The following is a 21,407-nucleotide window of genomic DNA, read 5'->3' on the forward strand; positions in this document are numbered from 1 at the left end:
GTGCTAGTCACAAGGAGAGGCCCAGTATCCATCAAATTGGAGCAAGAAATTGAAATGGGTATTTATAAATTACAATAATGAAGCATGCTATCCCCACCCCATCAAAAACACATGACAATGTGAAAAGGAAGAGGGACTGATCAATGCCATTTTCATTCATTTTATTGGCAAATGACAATTTTAGATGAGTGATTTGAGTTACAAGTGTACTCACAATGGATTAAACAAGTCGAGGTGTCCCTCTAGTGATAAAAATCTAATTGCACAGTTAACTCACATGCAGTTAATCATCTTTTTTTTTTTTTTTTTTTACTTTAGGCTTGTCCCGTTAGGGGTCGCCACATCTTCTCATCTTTTTCCATGTAAGCCGATCTCCTGCATCTTCCTCTCTCACACCAGCTGCCCTCATGTTTTCCCTCACAACATCCATCAACCTTTTCTTTGGTCTTCCTCTCGGTCTTTTCCCTCCCAGCTCCATACTCATCGCCCCTTCTGCCAATATATTTAAAATAGTGATTAAATGTAAGAAAATGACCGATAGAAATCAATTCTCAATGTAAAATTTAGAGTTTCCATTACAACAGTGTTTCGAGCCTTCATAGGCCCAATGCCTGCTCATCAGTTGCTTGGCAACAGACTCCTCCCTCCCTCCCATCTTCACAATTGCACACCCTTTTGCGATACTTAGCAGAAACAAAGAAGAGTAGCTGAGCATGATACAATTACCAAGGATGAGGAGCGATTAATTTCGCTGTCCGGTGTCAATGACGCCGACCGGGCTGAGCGCTTGACGTCTGGTGTGCGGTCCTCCATCACGGTGTGGGGGAATCGTTTGAGTGCCTCGATTGCTTGTATGAGCACGGGGGGAAAACAGCGACTTCACGAAAATACCTGCGGGGTTATCAAATATCTCGTGATGCGTCCGCCAAGAATTTTATAGCTTTTGAAATCAATGGGTTAACACCGTGAATGTTGTTCTTAAAAATGAGAAAAAGAGGGAGGACACAGAAAAGACAAGAAAAAGGTAGAATAACACTTTCGTGTCCTTTTAGAGGGTGCAAAGAAGGAGTAGCAAAAAGCAATAACACGCTGGTATGTTTAAGATTAGAATAAATAAATAAAAAGGCCACGGCATTTGAATATAGATGGAAAAGAAAAAAGCAACAACACCTGCTTGTGAGTAGACAGAATGGAAAACAAAAAGCAGTAACAGCTCTGTGTAAGTGTTCAATACGCAGCTATTTTCATGGAAAGCACATTTGGAAAGACAGGACCAATTGAGCGCTGGTGCCCTTGTACTGACCCAGGTCAGGCCTCTCCCAGGACGAGCCCCGTCGGCCAGACTCCGAGGAGGCCGAAGTGCTTTCTGTGGAGTCGGACTCAACGGAGCGCACCGACGACACGCCTGCGTTTAGAGGGCTCGGTGGTTTCTGTTTGGCGAGGCCGCTCGCGGACACGGAGTGGCTCCACTCTACGTGACAACAAAATATATGTCGGCGTCTTTCGCGAGTCTATCGTTGAATTACATAGAGGCGAGCATACCTGAGTGATGGTCCTCCAGTCGAAATTTACCAAAGCACAGGTGAACCCTCCATTGTCTTCGAACATTTTCCTTCATCAGACAGTGGAAGAGAAAGATGAAAACACCTGGACAAACAACAGAAGAAGAAATATACTTTATTGTGTTGCTCGATGGTGTCTTTGTGTGTCTGTCGTTACTCAAACTAAATATAAATACGTCATGTCCAGTGGTTGGTGGTTCAAGGCAGTGCCCCCAAGAGCATAGGCCTTGCCTCTCTGTTGTCCCCCAAAATAAACACTCCCCACCCCACCAGTGTTAACCTAAATGATTGTTGTGGTCTTTTAGTACTCTTCTTTTTTGCAGTACGCTCTTTCAAGTCACATATCAGGTGTTGGTGTCTCTTTTTCTCTGCGAATCCCCTCAAACTAGTTGTTGCCTTTTTAACCTTACGCTTACTTGGTGGCGATAATAACAGATCGTCATATTGGACGCGACCTTTCCTTCAGTAACTTTGCTCACCTTGCAGGCTGTTGAGCAGAGAGAACACGTAGAACAGGACCACCCGGGCCGGGCCCCAGGTAAAAAATCCGGCGGTCCAGGTGAGTCCGAGTAACAAAGTCAGAGTGGCTACCCCCTTCAGGTAGTGCATCAGTCCTCTGCGGGTCCCAGCGGGACTATTGGCCCGCGTGTGGCGGATCTGAATCACAACTACCACAAAAACCTGAAAGAAGACAAGATTGAATTACATTTTAAAGGCGGAATTTTAGGATATGGTCAACTGCGTGGGTGTAATTTCATTTCGGAAGAATTCAAATGAAATGAATTCAGTTGTTTAAAATTTCTCATTTGCACAATGTCTGAACATACAGCGATATTAAAGAGGAACACCAGCAAGGCGTAGGCAACCACAGTTACGTAGAACATCACGTCATCCTGCAACCAGCAGCTAGAGACATAAACAAACGGGAATAAAGTCAGTATGAATATGGATTTGGTCAGATCTCAACTTTGAACGTACAAGTTGTCAGTGTTGTCGAGTGGCTCCAGACTGCTCCTTGTGTCAGTGTGAAAGTGGTCACCGTAAGCGTCTCTGTTCACAATGAGCACCAGCACGCAAATTCCCAGCGGAATGCCTGAAAGCGCCATGAATACACTGTTGATCAAATATCAACAATACTAGATCATCACTGCGTCTCATTTGGATTGTGCAGGTGGACTGCATAAATTAATCAGTGGGCATGTTTTCCCATGCTCTCTTACTAGGGGTCCAAAGGGGCAAAATGTTGTTTTTTTTTTTTTTTTTTTTTTTTTTTACAAACTATTTTTGTTATATATTGTTTGTTCTAGGGCGACATGGAGGCGCAGCTAGAAAGCATTGGCCTCACAGTTCTGAGGACCTGGGTTCAATCCCAGCCTTCCCTGTGTGGAGTTAGCATGTTCTATCTGTGCCAGCGCGGGTTTTCTCCGGGTACACCGGTTTCCTCCCATATCCCAAAAACAGGCATTATTTGGAGACTCTAAATTGCCCTTAGGAGTGACGTGAGAAGGAATGGTTGTTTCTGTGTGCGCTGTGATTGGCTGGCGACCAGTTCAGGGTGTACCCCGCCTTCTGCCCGATGACAGCTGGGATAGGCTCCAGCACTCCCATGACCCTCGTGAGGATAAGTGGCTCAGAAAATGGATGGATGGATCAATTGACCCTTGTGAGGATAAGCAGCTTGGAAAATGGATGGATGGATGGATGGATAACAAGACAAATATCAAATAGTGGAAGATTATGAGAATCCATGAGAAATTTGGTGCAATTCAAGCATATTACTGTATATGTATACTAATTTATCCAAAACATTTTTCTTTGTTTTACTTCTATTTGTGAAATGATTCATCACGTTTTCTAAATATTACAAAAATCACAGTATAATATACAATATATCATGAACTGTATACTTCTTCTTTTCCTTTTGGCTTGTCCCATTAGGGGTCGGCACACCGTGTCATCTTTTGCCATCTTAGCCTATCTCCTGCATCTTCCTCTCTAACCCAAACTGCCCTCATGTCTTCCCTCACCACATCCATAAACCTTCTCTTTGGTCTTCCTCTCGCCCTTTTGCCTGGGAGCTCCATCCTCAGCATCCTTCTACCAATATACTCACTCTCTCGCCTCTGAACATGTCCAAACCATCGAAGTCTGCTCTCTCGAATCTTGTCTCCAAAACATCCAGCTTTGGCTGTCCCTCTAATGAGCTCATTCCTAATCCTATCCAACCTGCTTACTCCGAGCGAGAACCTCAACATCTTCATTTCTGCCACCTCCAGTTCAGCTTCCTGTTGTTTCTTCAGTGCCACCGTCTCTAATCCGTACATCATGGCCGGCCTCACCACTGTTTTGTAAACTTTGCCCTTCATCCTAGCAGACACTCTTCTGTCACATAACACACCAGACACCTTTCGCCAGCTGTTCCAACCTGCTTGGACCCGTTTCTTCACTTCCTTACCACACTTTCCATTGCTCTGGATTGTTGACCCTAAATATTTGAAGTCGTCCACCCTCGCTATCTTTTCTCCCTGTAGCCTCACTCTTCCCCCTCCACTTTTCTCATTCACGCACATTTTCTGTTTTACTTCGGCTAATCTTCATTCCTCTCCTTCCAGTGCATGTCTCCATCTTTCCAATTGTTCCTCTGCATGCTTCCTGCTTTCACTGCATATCACAATATCATCTGCGAAATCATGGTCCAAGGGGATTCCAGTCTAACCTCATCTGTCAGCCTATCCATTACCACTGCAAACAGGAAGGGGCTCAGAGCTGATCCCTGATGCAGTCCCACCTCCACCATAAATTCCTCTGTCACACCTCACCATTGTTCTGCTGCCATCATACATGTCCTGTACTATTTTAACATACTTCTCTGCCACACCAGACTTACGCATGCAGTACCACAGTTCCTCTCTTGGTACGCTGTCATAGGCTTTCTCTAGATCCACAAAGACACAATGCTCCTTCTGACCTTCTCTATACTTTTCTACGAGCATCCTCAAGGCAAATAATGCATCTGTGGTACTCTTTCTAGGCATGAAACCATACTGTTGCTCGCAGATACTTACTTCTGACCTGAGTCTAGCCTCCACTACTCTTTCCCATAACTTCATTGTGTGGCTCATCAACTTTATTCCTCTATAGTTCCCACAGCTCTGAACACCCCTTTGTTCTTAAAAATGGGAACTAGAACACTTTTCCTCCATTCTTCAGGCATCTTTTCGCCCGCTAGTATTCTGTTGAATAAGTTGGTCAAAAACTCCACAGCCATCTCTCCAAATTGCTTCCATACTTCTACCGGTATGTCATCAGGACCAACTGCCTTTCCATTTTTCATCCTTTGTAGTGCCTTTCTGACTTCCCCCTTGGTAATCATTGCCACTTCCTGGTCCTTCACACTTGCCTCTTCAACTCTTCTTCTCTCTCATTTTCTTCATTCATCAACTTCTCAAAGTATTCTTTCCATCTATTTAGCACACTACCGCCACCAGTCAACACATTTCCATCTCCATCCTTAATCACCCTACCTGCTGCACATCCTTCCCATCTCTATCCCTCTGTCTGGCCAACCTGTAGAGATCCTTTTCTCCTTCTTTTGTGTCCAACCTGGTGTACATGTCTTCATATGCCTCTTGTTTAGCCTTTGCCACCTCTACCTTTGCCCTACGTCGCATCTCGATGTACTCCTTTCGCCTCTCCTCAGTCCTCTCAGTGTCCCACTTCTTCTTCGCTAATCTCTTTCCTTGTATGACTCCCTGTATTTTGGGATTCCACCACCAAGTCTCCTTCTCCCCTTTCCTACCAAAAGACACACCAAGTACTCTCCTGCCTGTCTCTCTCATCACCTTGGCTGTCGTCGTCCAGTCTTCCGGGAGCTTCGGTTGTCCATCGAGAGCCTGTCTCACCTCTTTCCGGAAGGCCGCACAACATTCTTCCTTTCTCAGCTTCCACCACATGGTTCTCTGCTCTACCTTTGTCTTCTTAATCTTCCTACCCACCACCAGAGTCATCCAACACCACCATCCTATGCTGTCGAGCTACACTCTCCCCTACCACTACTTTACAGTCAGTAACCTCCTTCAGATTACATCGTCTGCACAAAATATAATCTACCTGCGTGGTTCTACCTCCGCTCTGGTAGGTCACTATATGTTCCTCCCTCTTCTGGAAATAAATGTTCACTACAGCCATCTCCATCCTTTTTGCAAAGTCCACCACCATCTGTCCCTCAAAGTTCATTTGCTGGATGCCGTACTTACCCATCACTTCTTCATCGCCCCTGTTTCCTTTCCCAATATGTCCATTACAATCTGCACCAATCACAACTCTCTCGCTGTCTGGGATGCTCAGAACTACTTCATCTAGTTCCTTCCAGAATTTCTCTTTCAACTCGAGGTCACATCCTACCTGTGGGGCATAGCCGCTAACCACATTATACATAACACCCTCAATTTCAAATTTTAGTCTCATCACTCGATCTGATACTCTTTTCACCTCCAAGACATTCTTAGCCAGCTCTTCCTTTAAAATAACCCCTACTCCATTTCTCTTCCCATCTACTTCGTGGTAGAATAATTTAAACCCTGCTCCCAAACTTCTAGCCTTACTACCTTTCCACCTGCTCTCTTGGATGCACAGAATATCAACCTTTCTCCTAATCATCATGTCAACCAACTCCTGAGCTTTTTCTGTCATAGTCCCAACATTCAAAGTCCCTACACTCTGTTGTAGGCTCTGTGCATTCCTCTTTTTCTTCTGACGACGGATCCGGTTTTCTCCTCTTCTTTGTCTTCGACCCACAGTAGCTAAATTTCCACCGACGCCCTGCAGGTTAGCAGTGCCGGGGGGCGGGCGTTGTTAACACGGGCCACGACCAATCCGGTATGGGATTCTTTAGATGAACGCTCATATTTGTTTGGCACAGTTTTTACGCCGGATGCCCTTCCTGACACAACCCTCTGCATTTATCCGGGCTTGGGACCGGCCTACAGATTGCACCGGTTTGTGGCCCCATAGGGCTGCATTATATCATGAACTGTATACATATACTACATATCATATCAATGCATTGGTTAATGTTCTGCAATCTTACATATTTCCATATTAATCACGATAAATTCCAATTAACTAGCGTCAAAAGTTTGGACAGATGCTGTGTACTGTTACTGTTACTGTTACTGTATTCCCATCGTAATTCCCAAGCATTCTCAAAAACATCTGTTGAAAGTTTCCCGTATATTTGCATTCTTGGACTCACCCCAGCCCAACACACAAAACTTGAGTATGTACGCCGGCACGTAGACGTTGAAGACCTTGACGAGGGCAAAGTACATGTTGACCCCCTCGAGTCCCATCCAGGTGAAGGACGCCAGGAGGAAGTAGTGGACAGTGGCAGCGGCGGCCACGCAGAGGCCCTCCACGCCCCACGACGAGAGCCACGAGTTAAGCAGGAAGGCCAAGTTCAGGCCCAGCAGGGCCACAGAGAGGTGGATGAGGATCTGCGATGGGTAGTCTATGCGCAGTTTCCTGAAGGAAGGGTAAGACGGTGACATTGTGGAGACGACGATCCAGCCGTGTCGTTTACACATTTTTGGGAGTCTTACCCAAACGCTGTGTAAGTGAGGACTGTGAGCCCCAAAAACAGTGACGAGACGCCGCACCCAACGTAGGTGATGAGTGTCAGCACACGCTCGTGAGCTTCATCCACTGGAGCTCTCGACACATCCTGGACACAAAAACAAATATAGTACTTCATTTAAGAAAAAACTACCTGCCAATAAAATGGAAATATTTGAAACTGTAACATTTGTCAAAACACGTAATCATAGAGTGGATATAAAAAGTCTACACACCCCTGTTAAAATGACCTTTTTTTTTTTTTTTTTTTTTTTTTCAATTTTGTGATACAAAAAAAATTACTAATTTTTTAAAAACTTTTTCCACCCCTGACATGTAAATCGAAATTTATATATACATGTATATGTTTTTAATCGATAGTGGAAGTTAAAATAAACAACTGCAATAATATGGTTGCTCAAGTAGTGTTTACACACTCTCGATGCGGCTGTGTTCAGAAAGACAAACTCAGCTTAAATGAGAGTCATTGCACACACAAAATTATCAAAGCACCTCGAAATAGTGCTCTCAATTTCAGCTGTTGAAAAGACACTTAATATTGCTTGACAACTCTGCATCATTTGCACATTTATCATTGTGCCAGTTTTTCTGCATGACTTGACACCTTTTATTCTTGAAAGACTTTTTATTTATAGTATGTGTTTCTGTTCTGAATGTACATTTGTTATAGTTCCTCATTTGGCTGTAGTACTAAATAACTCCAACTACCAGTAACAAAATGACCCCTCCCACGGAATGTTGTCCCGGGCGGCTACCAATATTAGGAACTGGTCTTGGTCTCCTGTGACCTGCTGGCGGTAATGAAGCTTACCAGTAGAACTCCAAAGTGTGTGAGATGATCACAAAGGCACGTGGTGAAGTTGATGGTACTATTGTGCTTGTTGCAGCCACGAGGGTCCCAGCCTCCGTGTCCGTCTGAAACACACACATATATTTCAACGCAACAGCAAAAAGGGAAGAAGTCCCTTTTCAAGTGTTGACTGCTTACTGTTCTCATTGAAGTTCCAATACGCACAGTGTGTGTCCATGTGGGGCTGAAAGAAATTAAAGGGCGTTAAAGCATCATGCAGCCAATCTGCCGTGATGACGATTGGGCCCGTACGTGTTTGGGTCGGAGGTGACGCAGCGTGACGCGGACATCTTCTCGGAGGTCCTGGATCGGGGAGGTGATGTTGCACACGCTGGCGGACACCACTAAGCTGTTGAGGATGAGATTCTTCTGCTTGTTCTGAAAATACAATGGGGGAAAAAAGCAGTACTTAGTCCCCTATTTCAATAATAAACTGGTTCAAACTGTATAAAGTGTAATTATTGCAGTTCGTAGAATTGTTCATGCAAGAACATTTACCCCCACACCTCCTGCCACAAATGGGGGGAGGGGTGTAGTTTTATATTGAAGACTACTTTTATTGTACTTTCATTTTTTGCTGAAATATGACCTTATACATTTAATCAACAGATAAGGCGTTGTCCATTTGCTAATCATACAAGAATGTGTTGTGCAACGCGGCGATTGTCCTTGATCTTTGTACGTAGAAACCAACTGGCGCCATCCTCCTCGCCCAGGTGTCGCCGTGGAGATGAACAACACCAGATAAGGAGCGGAAAGTTACTATCCCGGCCCGGGACCACGCTTGGGGGCGGCAGCCATTTTTACCATGGACGCATAGATATAAAAGCCCTCTGTTACCGGGCAGCTTTTGTCTTCTGCTTTGGCCTATGCTGGCAGAAGATATACATCTCGTGTGCGGCAGATACCTAGATAAGACCCGGGCGTCTGTACTGCACATTCTTTTGTAATAAATCAATTTGCTGTTAACTCGTCTAATCATTGGTCATCTCTTCCTCGATCCGTGAACACTCGCAAATCCCTACAATATCCACTGAAGAAGCTCCCAACCCCCAATTCCACTGTCCAAACTACTAATTGTATAAAACAACAACAATCAAACATCACTCAAATGAGTACATTGAAAAGCTCCGGAATGCCATAGAACTGAAACTGGACCCTGGGTGGGCTCTGGTTCTCCGGGAAGCTGTGCTGCAGGACGGGGGGCAAAACGACCAAAGCCGCGGTGCCCTCAAGGGGGACGTTGTTGAGGAAAATCTAGAAAATAAATTGAAAACTTGAGATGAGATGAGATGTAGGGTTCTTTTAAAAAGATCAGCTAAAACTGTATAACAAGTGGATCACATATGTGTCACATTTCCTCATTTCAGTTTTGTTTTGGTTTTTTTTGGGTTCTAAATTTTTGAACAGATTCTAGGTGGAAAATGCATAGGATAGGAATTTCCGGTGGGTGAAATGAACGTTTAATTCTGTTAAACTATTTATACCTGTTTAGGATCTATTTTCTGGCCTGGCAGGTTACACCACATTTTGGCAACTTCGCAGTCAGGCCGTTATGGGCGTGAACACAACCGACTATGTGAGCTTTTATTTAACACGGAGTACAATCTATAAGTGCAAAAGTGGGCTCTGCATGTGTGTTCACTGCTTTATCGGGTCATCCTTTGCTGATGATTGTGACTGGACCGACCTCAGGTTTGGAGCCGATCCCACGTGACGACACTCCAAAAGTCAAACCGGCAAACTGCCCCCGAACCACGTCCACCATTGAGACTGCCACGCCCGGCGCCGCCATAGAGAACGAGCCCTGGAAACCCACCATGAAGTCCCCCACAGCCTCGGTGATGTTCAGAATGCTGGAGGAGAGCACACAGATTAGAATATCATTTGATTCCATTATCATAATGTGGCTTTACATGTTTGTGAAAGGCAATAGGTAGCTGTGAGACTCCAGGACGTCCGAGATGGTATCGATGAGAGCTTGTCCCAGGGCGGCAGTCACCACCCTGACGCCCACCACGTCCTTCAGTTTGTCCACCACCGTCACCAACTCCTGGTAGTTGAGCTTGGAGCGGTTGCTCAGTAAACTTTCCATCATCTCCAACACGTCCAAGGCGTTCTCTGAAGACAATACACTTGTTTTGACATGTTAAGTCGTTCACTGATAAGACCTAATCTTCAGCTTAGTGTTGTGACAGACCGGGAGTGACTTCCACAAAATCCAGATCGCAGAACGTCTCCACCACTAGAGGGCAGTATTGTAGGTTTGGGGCCATCCACCGGCTGCTGTGGCTCAGTTTACTAGACGAAGATAAGGACAACAAAGGCACTTCAAATGGTGATGTTACCCCCCCCCCCCCACACACACACACATACAAAAACATGTTATCTGAAATCTGAAAGAAATTGTGTACGAAATACTGCCAAGCATCTTCCGATTCAGATATTATTATTTTGTTTTGTTTTCAAATATTGTAGTTGTCTCTTGTAGATATTCCATGAAAATATTGTCGGAACACCCACATAGAAGTCATGTACAAAGTTCTATTATAATTTTATCATAGTTAGTTAATTGATTTTATTTAAAAAATTAAGTTTTTTTGACATTTTAATCTAGTACAAAATCAAATAAGTATTTTGAGAACACCAATTGTTTGTCCAAAAATCAACCTGTCATTTAAAAAAAAAAAAAAAAAACAGAAAAGGTAGTTTTATTTTTGTTTTTAACCCACTAAAATCTTGTGACCACAGCTTCATGATAGTTTTGTACAAGATTCTAACCATTTTGGGGTATGTTTCTATTATTAACCCCCCGCCCCAAATTCTATTAAAATTGTAGTTAAATATTGAGATAACGTTCTATTCACTTTGTACAAAAGAAATGTTCTGAACTCATCCGTGCATTAATTTTGTCCAAAATCTGACAGAATAATTCTACAAAATGAGTTCTATTAAATATCATGTAATCACAAAATGCAATGCTGATCGATTTTGTAAGAATATGTACGTCATAATGCATGTTGTGGAGACATTCAAGTATTATCTATTTTGTACAAAATTCTACCCAAAGAATCTGAAAAAAAATCATGCTATTTATGTTGCATATTTCTGCAGATAAGGCCCATGATAGAGTGTACTTCCTCCTCATCTTGTTCAGAAAGATTGCAAGCATTCTGTTGAATGCTTTTACACCACCAACTGTGTCAACATGCAGGCAGAAGTAGCCATGCAAATATGGAACAGCGGAAGTAATCACAACTCACGGGAGCACGTTTATTGAAGTGTTCATATTTACACACGAGTATTTATTGAGCCTTCTCTAGGTCTCAACGGTGCTAAAGTCAATTCTCTTCGTAGTGAGTACTCGTGGGAACGTCATGGGAAATCAAACAAAAGCTTCTGCACCTTAACACGTTAAATAAATGCGGCAAACATGCTTTACTAGTACAGTATAATATTTTGGCATCATTTCAGTGATGGTGTGAAGTGAAATATTTTTGCTGAAATCCCACTAGTTTTGTCAGTATTTATTTTTTCTAATTGGAACATAGTAAGGTCACGTGGAAAAACATTTTTTCATCCAACATCTATATGGGAACCCAATGCTTTCTTTTTTTATTTTCAAAATCACTCGAAAATGAGGGGATACCATCTATTCATTTTGAACAAAATCATCGTAGAGTTTTATCATATAGTATAGTATGTATAGTAGAGAATCCTTATCATGTCGTGTGATTTCTTTCTTTTTTTTTGCAGAGACAACATCCATTCATTTTGTTTAAAAAAAATCTAGTACAACACTTTTTTCATTTTAAATGTTTCATTTCTTTGTACTTAAATGTTTTTAATCATGTAAAGCCCGTCGCGTTACCTTGTGTATAAAATGCGCTACACAAATACATTTGGTTTGCTTTATTACTTTTTAGATAAAATCCTACTTCATTATCTATATATAAAGTTTATAAGAACCTCGGTCTGTTAATTCTGTAACTACAATAGAGTACAAAACGCTCAAGTTTAATCACATTCTTTTGTTTGGCATCCTTCTAAAATTGTTTGATAAAAACTTATCCCTCCTAAATCTTGTAACTAAAAACTACTGTATATACATAGTAATGTATTTTTTTTTTTAATTTGAATGAAATGTTGCGCCAAAATCGTTTTTTTTTTTTTTAAATAAATGTCTTTTAAAGTCCAGTGACAAAATCGAACATCGTCCGGATAAACAAAAATAAATAAATAAATAAATAAAAATAAAAATTAAAAAAAATCAACTGATGTGTGCGGTTCTGACCAGTGTCTGGTGGCGTATTTCTGAGTGTTTCCGGGGCACGGCCGAGTGGCCATTTTGCCCCCGGGCGTGACAGGCCACTTAAATAAGCCTTTTCTCGTCAACTGACTCTCCCCTTGACACCTCACAACCACTGCGGTGAGTCAAACAAAAGAGAAAGAAAAAAAAAAAAACAGTCAGGCGATCACGTCCTTCTTGAGCCGCGCAACCTATATCTCGGCTTGCTTACGTATGCGGCTTATTTGTACATCCTGGGTCGCTATGGAGGCGGAGCCTTGGGAGTAAGGCATCAAGAGCAGGTCTCGTATCAGGGTTTCCGTTTCCTGCGAGTGTTCGAGCGATGTCATCACCAGAACTTGGAAGACCAGCTTCTCGCTGCAACAATGTGTTGTGATAATATCCATCACTGTTGTGTAATGAATAAAGAAATACCTTTACGTGTTAATATTTCATTCAGCAAATAGGAAATTTCACAAACAGTAATTTTGTATATAAATCCTACTCAAATCAATATCGTTATTTTAAAAAATCCTACTAAATTCTTGTTGGAACATCTGTACATTTTGTAGTAAATCCAATTTTTCCACTGTGACATGTATCTGTTAATTTTGGGAAGACAAGAAAGAGGAAAATCCCGCAATACATCTTGGGAAAATATCTTTTGTACAAAATACAAACCAAGCGTTTTGAGAACATGGATCTATTAATGTACCTATTAATACTCTAGCAAATATTGCTACAATCTTACAGCAGAAGCATTATTATAAATTGTGCAAAAAAATGTTTTTTTGCACTAAATTTAATTTGTCTCATTGTAAAATTTACTGTAGAAAATCGATACATTTGGTTAGAATCCTACGAAGTTCTTGTTGGACCATCTTTATACTGTATTTGGTATTTAAAAAAAAAAAAAATCATACTATTGTAATTTTTCTACACTGAATTCAGCTAGTAGTTAATTGGCAATTATGGTGTATTAATTTTGAACAAAAGAAGGTGTAGTGACATTTATTAATTTTGCAAAAAAAATCAGACCAAAAAATTATTTTAAATAGCATAATGATTTAGTCAAAATTGGAATTCATCTCAACTCCAAGACGCTTACCTGGACACCATCTTTGCAGAGACCTGGAAACAAGAAGTATTGACAAAGGTTGAGAGCCAGCCCTTTTCCACTGGATAACTGGAGACTCGAAATTGCTCTAAGTAATTTTCATGTGCTCTTAAGTATTTGTTGATTTACTGAAATGGATTAAAACAAAGTCTGAAGAGTCATAAATGACATTTGTATGTTAATGTATACATCAGGCTGCGTGTTAAAGGTTAAGTGTCATGAAATGGATGATTTTTAGTATGTTATTAATGAAAAAAAGGCAGCCGGTATGGACCCATCCGTTTTTTCACCACAAGGCATGATTTTGATGTACTATTAGGCTTTTTGTAACTCCCTCCATGAAAATCCTCTCGAGGGATTTGTTTTCGATAAGAAGCAGGAAGTGACGTTGGAGGCAGCAGTGCGCTCTAGCGGACTCGTTTGTTTCTATTAGTTTTACCTGCGGGAAGATAGCTTGTTGTTCCTTCATGTTAGCCAAAATGCCGGCACGTTATATTGCTGGATATTGCTCGAACACTCGGGAGGATGGATTTACCCTTCATAAGTTTCCAAGAGACCCAGTTCATCGTGAAAATTGGATTGCACGGGTGCAAAGGACGAGAGCTTCGTGGGTTCCAAATGACAGGTAGGTGTGCATACAGCTACTAAAAAAAAAAATAATAGTTTGGGGCGGACCACGTAATTGGTCTCTCATAACATAGCAAAAGATCCGCGTCCGTATGACAGGGGTGCTAGATGTGTTGATGCGCGCGTCAGAGGGCTTCCGTGTCGGCCTTGCCGGCGAAGGCTTCCGTGTTGTGCCTTGCGGACGAGCACAGCTTAGGCCGGGCTGGCTAATACATACTGTCTGGGAGTCTGTTGTTAGAAATAATCTGCTTATCATCTAAATATGGCTCAAAACAATAGGGAAATATTGCTCTGGACACTTCACTCAATTGAGAGATGTTGTCTTCTTCGAAAAGAGCTTCTGTGTCAGAAGGGGTGTGTTTATCTCCCACAGTAGGGTCCACAGCGTGTTTTCAATGGCGAATGTCCGGGGTGACATCACGGACAGGGGATGCAGCAATATGGCGACCACTTGGATGTCGAATGAAACTTCCGCAACTTTGCGCATGGATGACGCGCTCTTTGCTCATATTTATTTTTTGGTATGGACATTGAAGTGAATAATGTTATATTTATTTTTCATTTCAATATCTATTTTAGAATGTTTATAGGGATGACATTTGACCTATAAATACGGAGATTTATCTTTAAAAGCCTCCAGACGATCAAGCTAATAAACGTGCTTTACTTGGATGACAGCCTTTAAAATATTGACATATTTCAAAAAGAAGTTATTTTTAATCACCTCTTCGTAAAACGTGTTTCATTTGATTTGAACAAATTACAATAGTTCTAGAGACATGTACAGTAGTTTTAGTTTAATATCATATTACAATATATTACACGTCATAAAATTACCTCTATTTACTAATTACTAAAAATCACCTTCTATTTAAGGAATGTTGTCTTACCCCATCAGTCGATGGCGAGACGGACGTGAGGGTGTTTTTACGTCTGCGGGGGAAATGAAGGAAGAGAACTTGTTGGCGGCTCGTTTTGCTCGACACGGAAACATCCGGGCATACCCGACATCTTTGGGGAGCAGCTGAAGGCCCGGCATCACCATCATGTGTTCCGACAGAGTGTCGTTGAGCTGTGCAGAGCCAGACATACTCCTGTGAAGTACTATACGGATTTTATCCGGGCAAAAACAATCGAGGGTCAATCCGGAATGGGTGAGGGGCTCACCCATGTGGCGAGAAGATGATAAGCGTCACACTCTCCCGTGATTACCGCAATGACCCGAACCTCGTAGTATAGCTCTGTTTAATAAAAGCAGAAGAAAGATTCTACTAGTCGTCCAGCAGCATATATTATGAAGAAAATTCTCCTAAGTGGCACCCCTCTAATAAAGGTGCAAAATCCAAATACTATCGAATGATTTTGCACAAAATCTCGCTAAATTCTTCATTAAATCAGTTGTGGACAAAATCCTACTAAAGAGTCAAGAAACCATTGACAAAAAAAAAAAAAAACATCATGATGCACTGACCTGATACGTTGGGGGACGTTTGCGTGGGAGAGGAAGTAAGCATTGAAGTTGCGGCGGGTGGGGGCGTCGTCGGATAGGAGGGGAAACTGTCTTAAAGCGCAGAAAACAATTAGGACATGTTGTCATCTTAACCACGTTAAAACCTCAATATGCTTTCCTACCGACGGGCGTGGTTTGTATACTGGCTTCATCGGCCAGCACCTGGACCCGCCCTCCGGGGTACCGGTAGGGGGGCCCCAGTTTTGCGTGAATCTTGTGCTGCACCACTGCCACGTCCTCAGCGGGGATGACGTTCAAGTACACCAGGCCGCCGAACCTGCACAACACAGCCATTGGCATTTACGATTTACTGGATTAAAATTACAGTATGTTGAGGCAAAGGTCAAAAAGCTCACCACTTGATGTTGAAAGAGGCCCATTGCATCTGAGGGATCAAGGACACATTCAAACATTTGCTCCATGCACACAATATTACCGTAATTTCCAGCCTATAAACCACGACTTTTTTCACATGTGTTCAAACCTGTGGCTTATTCGGTGATGCGGCTAATTTGAGCATTTTTTTCTAACGGCCGCAACGGGGCACTCGAGCGGAAAAGGTAAGCGTGAGACCAGTGGAATATATGTGCCAAGGAAGTGACTTTTACCGGTATGATTTTTTTTTTTTTTTTTTTTAACCGGCCCTGTCAGCACTGTGCTAGCATGTTACTGCTGTGTTACTGCCGCTTCTCAGTTATTTTTACCAGTATGTTTTTTTTTTAACCGGCCGTGTTGGCGCCGCACTAGCATGTTTCTGCTGTGTTACTGCCATGTCTCAGTGATTTAGGTATGTTTTTTTTTTTTAAACCAGCTCTGTTAGTGGTGTGCCTCCGTGTTGCTACAGTGTAGGTGCCACGGCTGTTTTATTATTATTTTTTTTTTTAACCAGCCCTGTTTGTGCTAACGTATTGTTGCTATGATAAGCTAAGATATTAAAATTTTGAAAACTATTACTGTGAACCGTCTTTCTTTGTAAATATCTCGTGTTTCAATGTGGGTTTCAATGTGGGCACTTGCAGCTTTTACACAGGTGCAGCTTATGTATGTACCAAATGGTATTTCCTTTACAAATGTACTGGGTGAGGGTTACAATTCGGTCCTCTCTGTAGGCTCTGGTCTTAGACAAAGTGAAGTGACTGACATAACAACGATACGGGCCGGAACATTCCTGCTCACCAGTTTGTCTCCACTTGAAGTTTTCGTCACGTTATCATCATCTGCGCTGGATCTGATTAAACCAACACCTCCATGTTAAAATAATGTTCATTTGACATGTAAAGGTGCTTCAAAAGTCCCAAGTTAAAATGTTGACCCACCTAGTTGCTTCAAACACAGATACTCTGTGTAAATAGATGACCGAAGGCAACACAGCTCTGAGCTGAAAAGGACACAAACGTACTTATAAACATCATTCGTGTTCTATAATATCCTGTAACATCCAATGAAGTGAACGCATGTGATGTATTCCAGAATAAGAAAAAAAATACCCAGCGGTGTGCAATGTCTCTGGCTGTGTAGAGCTCCGTGTTGTTCCCGTCGTAGCGAACAATGTTGAACTTCAGGCTCACTGTGTAAATGGACCACTCTGCCATTATGCGAAACAAAATCAAGAAAATAAGATTGCTGCGTCATTGGTGAGAGCTTGTAATCCGAACAGCAAACTTGGACTCCTGAGTGTGGCTTGATGGTTTAGGGCAGGTGTACCCACTTTTTTACCCCAATATCTACTTTTCAAGCAGCCAGCCTCTACCGACGAGGTAGGAGGGAGCAATGATGATGACGCTCCCAAACCGTTTTAAGGTTAATGTTATGTTGTGTTCGATATTTAAAGTACAGAATTAGCTTTTTGTGCACTGTATTGTCTGTGCTTTCATCCTGGATCAGGCTTTGCCAAGGTGGAATTTTAAAATGACACACCATCTCATCCTGCACTTTCTACTTTGGCTTCTGACCAGACCTTTCCCACTCGGAAAAGAGAAAATCTCTTTCAGTTTCACCACTTTTTCTTCGATTATTCACATACGCTGGCAGTCATTTTTATCTCCATTAATATCGAAAGTAAACGAGCAGCATGTCTAGCTCGTCTTTGCTGTACGTTGTTAACTAAAGCAGCGGTGGTGGACGCTGTCAATATAAAACACATTGATGGGCTCCGTAAGTACTGTAACATTTGTAAACATGAGTGTACGTCTTTACAAGTGGGGAGGGGGGGGGGCCGTGGGGGGGTGTAAGGTAAAATAGGAAACAGAGTGGTCATTATTTGAGAAAGTTCCATGGGCTGCCTAAAGAAACCAGTGGCTTCCTCTTTTCATTTTTTTACAGTACGTATGTGAATTGTGCCATAGCAGTCGTCCCTCACTCATTGAATCACATTGCAAAATGACACAAACTGAATAGCTGAATAGAACATTGAGCAGCCCTGGTCCAGGGGTATAATTTTCATGTCGGGCGCAAGGGGTCCAGTTTTCAAATCCTGGATGAGCCCCATTTAAAGTTAGTCACCAGTAGAGATGAAAATGTGATGTTAAGCCAAAGATGATGAACGACATCGGGGTGTTTGATGTTTCACTGATCACAGGAAAGCTTCTATATTTACTTAACCGTTCGGGTTCATCAATATTTAATCAGTTGGGCGATGGTAATAAAGTACTGAGATGGGTGTAAGGCGCTCCACATGCCATCACAAGCAAGGCTAAGGAGACCGCATATATTGAATCTAATCTCATCAGACGTTGATTTGATTCAAGCCCAGTTACATTAGGCACAACTTCACACTCTCACGAGTTTTGATACAAGATCTATATTCAATTTTCTCATTTGGTGCGCTTCCATTTTAAATAGATGAGGGATGAATGGATTAATAGTGGATAAGAGGATGGAGGCACTGTGAGTGAATTCCAAACACACAGACAGATGGATGGATCGACAGACGGGAATGGCGGACGGATGCATAGACGGATGAACAGACAGAGGGATGGTCAAATAGAAACTGAATGGATGAAGAGATGGACGGACAGATGGATCTTTATAATGTTAAAATGATAGCATGCTGGTACTGACCACAGGTGAGGGTGTCATCTGGTATGGGGGCACACACGTGGGTGTCCCACTGCTCCCTGCTCCAGTGGACCACATCTCCCTCGGTGCATTGGCGCATGCTCACTTCCTGGCTGCTGCGCTGTCGCCCCCACAAGCGGAAGAGAGACAAGCTGCCCATAAAGTCACCGGTTGGTTTGATACCGTCCACCGGATGGTGGGCCGCTCCCAAGGTGAGGGTCCCGTTGGGGGCCAGCTTGCAGCAGGAGGGGAAGACAGGCGGAGGGCTGATGCTATCCTCAGCTACAGCACAACAACAACATTAGGACATTTTAAGCCTATTCACAAAGTATTAACAACACTTATTCTTGTGGAAAAAAATAATCATTTCAATATAAATTCACTTTTTCCTCCCTTTTTTCCCATGGACCAAAAATGAGAATGGGGAAAAACTTTACACTCCACTGTTACAAAATATGTTCAAGCGAAACCAAGATAAACTGTCAAAGCTTTTTCCACCATAAGTGTTATTTATAACCTGTACAACTTCTGTTTATCTTTTTGAAAGGGGAAATTAAAATTAACAACTGACATGATGGGCTGGCACAAGGACTCACATCCTCTTCTGTATAACTGTGGGGATGTTGTGTGTTGAATTTAGAGGACAAAAATTGATTAATTTCATTGTAGAATAAGACTGTAACAAAAATGTGGGGGTTGGGGGGGGGGGTTGATTGCCTACTCTGAGTGCATTCCAAACACACTGTAGTTACCTGCTTGGAGCTCTGTCAGCGTCCCGTTGATGTACAATACAGGTCTGTCTTTAATGTGGGACCAGGTCAGACATAACGAGTGCCACTCCCTCGGGGCGAGGCCGAGGGGGGGCGTAGTCCACTCTGTGCCAAACAACCAGACCACCAGAGCATCCTCCTGGCCCCCCAAACCTAAAGTGGCACACCGGACCTCCGGGTGATGGTACATGAAGGCCGTCCATTTGCTTTGAATCCCCACCTGCAGTGGTTGGAAATGCCGCCTCTGGAATTATTATTATAATATTTCAAACGGACAACGACCTTGAAGTTGATGTGGAGGCAAACGGTGAGGTGGTCCAGAGCCGGGATGAAGACGTGAGGTTCTAGTCTCCAGTGTCTGCAGCCCACAGTGAATTGGGCCACATTGCCCCACAGGCTGGGCAGAGGTGCTGGCCGAGCACAAAGTACACAAGATATAATATAACATCATCAGTGTAAACACAATAACCAAGTAGGAAGTACTACAAATTAAAACTCTCGCTCCTTGAGCCCACTTTTATGATTCAAATTTGATTTGTTACGCAGACTTTTCATTACATTTAACCTGTCTGATGACCTTGAATGTGAGTACGTGTAGTTTATACAGTACACTAATTTACAAAATGCACACTGATGACTAACAATCAAGAATGTACCTTCAAAAAACTATACTTTTCCAAAATCAATTGACAAATCACAAAATGTAATCCTTTATAAACATTTGTTCCAATACTACTAGAATAAAATTGCGTAATGGGGGGAAAAAGACTATCAACAATGTCACATTTTCTTGGAAGCATTAATTTAGAAAATGTGAAAAAAATGTAAGAATAAGTGCTACATTTTTTAGGAAAAAAATACTTCTAATACTTTAAACCAAACACATTTCAACAATCTACAGCAACGCTAATATTGACTTTGATATTGAATAATGTTGGCTATGTTTGCAAGGGAAAAGCAGATCTTTATCTCGAAATATTTTTTTCTTGAAAATGTGTAACTTTTTTCCTTGAAAATTGTTTTTAGGAACAGAGGACTTATCTAAAAATGACTTTTGTTCACAAAAAAAAAAAACATTTTTAATGACAATGTTATAAAGAAAAAGACCAATTTCCCTCTCAAACGTATTCAACTTCTCTGTGAAAAATATGAGTCTGCCTTTTTTCTCAAGCGTAAAGTTCTATATATATTTTTTGTCACGCAAATATCCAACTTTTGTCCTGAAAATAGTAGGACTATCTCCCAAAAATGATAAATCTTGCCATTTTTTCTTTTTAGTGTCACTTTATTCCTTCGTAGATGCACCTTGCCATACAAAAATAAAATAAAATAAAATGGAAAAAAAAAATCATACCTTGCCTAATGGAAGAGGCAGCACTGCTCAGCAGAGTCAAACCGACCACCATGTTGACTATTTTGGAGTGATAAAGCATCAGAAATCTAGAGAAAAGTGTGATTGACCTCTTTGAAGCTTTTTTTTTTTTTTTTTTTTTACTCCAGTATGAAAGCAACATTTAAATTATAAGCTGGTATAAAATGTTGTCATGAAGTTTATATAGAGGTGCAATTATCTTGTGTGACATATAGAGAACATTGTGAAAACAAAAATAGCCACTTACCTGGTTCAAGAGTGGTTTAAAGCTAAAACAAAACGAAAAAAATTAAAACAAACTGGAAGCGTCCTTGCTTTGCGACTGTGACTCCTCTAGGTTATATACTGTGTGTTTGCGTGCATGTGTGCGCGTGTACTTAGACGACAACTTCTGACACTAGTGAAGCAGAAAAAGGACATGTCCACTTATTGTTTGCACACTTTATAGTGGATATCAATCATTACCATCCCATTTTTTTTTATAATATAAGAATCAATCATCTAGTTATATCTACTTATATTATGGTTCAATTGACATGCAGTTTGTATTTTTTCAATAACCTTAACTTTTTTTTTTTTTAAAGGAACTATTCTAAAAGGTTGAATGCAAATGAATTGAA

General features: G+C 41.8%; 1 protein-coding gene across 3 annotated transcripts; it reads right to left on the minus strand.

Annotated features, from left to right (window-relative positions):
* Nucleotides 1-12: 12 nt before the first annotated feature.
* LOC133492072 (adhesion G-protein coupled receptor G4) lies at nucleotides 13-21,302 on the minus strand. Of its 3 annotated transcripts, none has more exons than XM_061803999.1 (33): nucleotides 21,035-21,302; nucleotides 20,770-20,826; nucleotides 19,695-19,825; nucleotides 19,398-19,635; nucleotides 18,649-18,927; nucleotides 17,076-17,173; nucleotides 16,905-16,966; nucleotides 16,765-16,816; nucleotides 15,945-15,973; nucleotides 15,711-15,865; nucleotides 15,550-15,639; nucleotides 15,246-15,319; nucleotides 15,083-15,150; nucleotides 14,969-15,011; nucleotides 13,443-13,465; nucleotides 12,567-12,712; nucleotides 12,341-12,470; nucleotides 10,247-10,347; nucleotides 9,963-10,167; nucleotides 9,737-9,902; nucleotides 9,166-9,303; nucleotides 8,299-8,424; nucleotides 8,185-8,230; nucleotides 8,008-8,111; nucleotides 7,163-7,284; nucleotides 6,817-7,085; nucleotides 2,541-2,655; nucleotides 2,390-2,468; nucleotides 2,042-2,243; nucleotides 1,543-1,647; nucleotides 1,304-1,471; nucleotides 727-891; nucleotides 13-492 (listed from the first exon to the last, which is right to left on the minus strand). In XM_061803999.1, exons 2-32 carry the CDS (start codon nucleotides 20,819-20,821, stop codon nucleotides 743-745), a joined length of 3,765 nt encoding a protein of 1,254 aa, XP_061659983.1. In that variant the 5' UTR covers nucleotides 20,822-20,826; nucleotides 21,035-21,302; the 3' UTR covers nucleotides 13-492; nucleotides 727-742. The 3 variants fall into 3 exon arrangements, with proteins under 3 accessions (XP_061659983.1, XP_061659980.1, XP_061659979.1); XM_061803996.1 differs by having other exon boundaries at nucleotides 19,698-19,825; nucleotides 20,770-20,855; XM_061803995.1 differs by having other exon boundaries at nucleotides 20,770-20,855.
* Nucleotides 21,303-21,407: the final 105 nt, after the last annotated feature.

This window comes from Syngnathoides biaculeatus, chromosome 18 (genome assembly GCF_019802595.1).
Source record: "Syngnathoides biaculeatus isolate LvHL_M chromosome 18, ASM1980259v1, whole genome shotgun sequence".
In the NCBI taxonomy this organism is placed as follows: domain Eukaryota; kingdom Metazoa; phylum Chordata; class Actinopteri; order Syngnathiformes; family Syngnathidae; genus Syngnathoides; species Syngnathoides biaculeatus.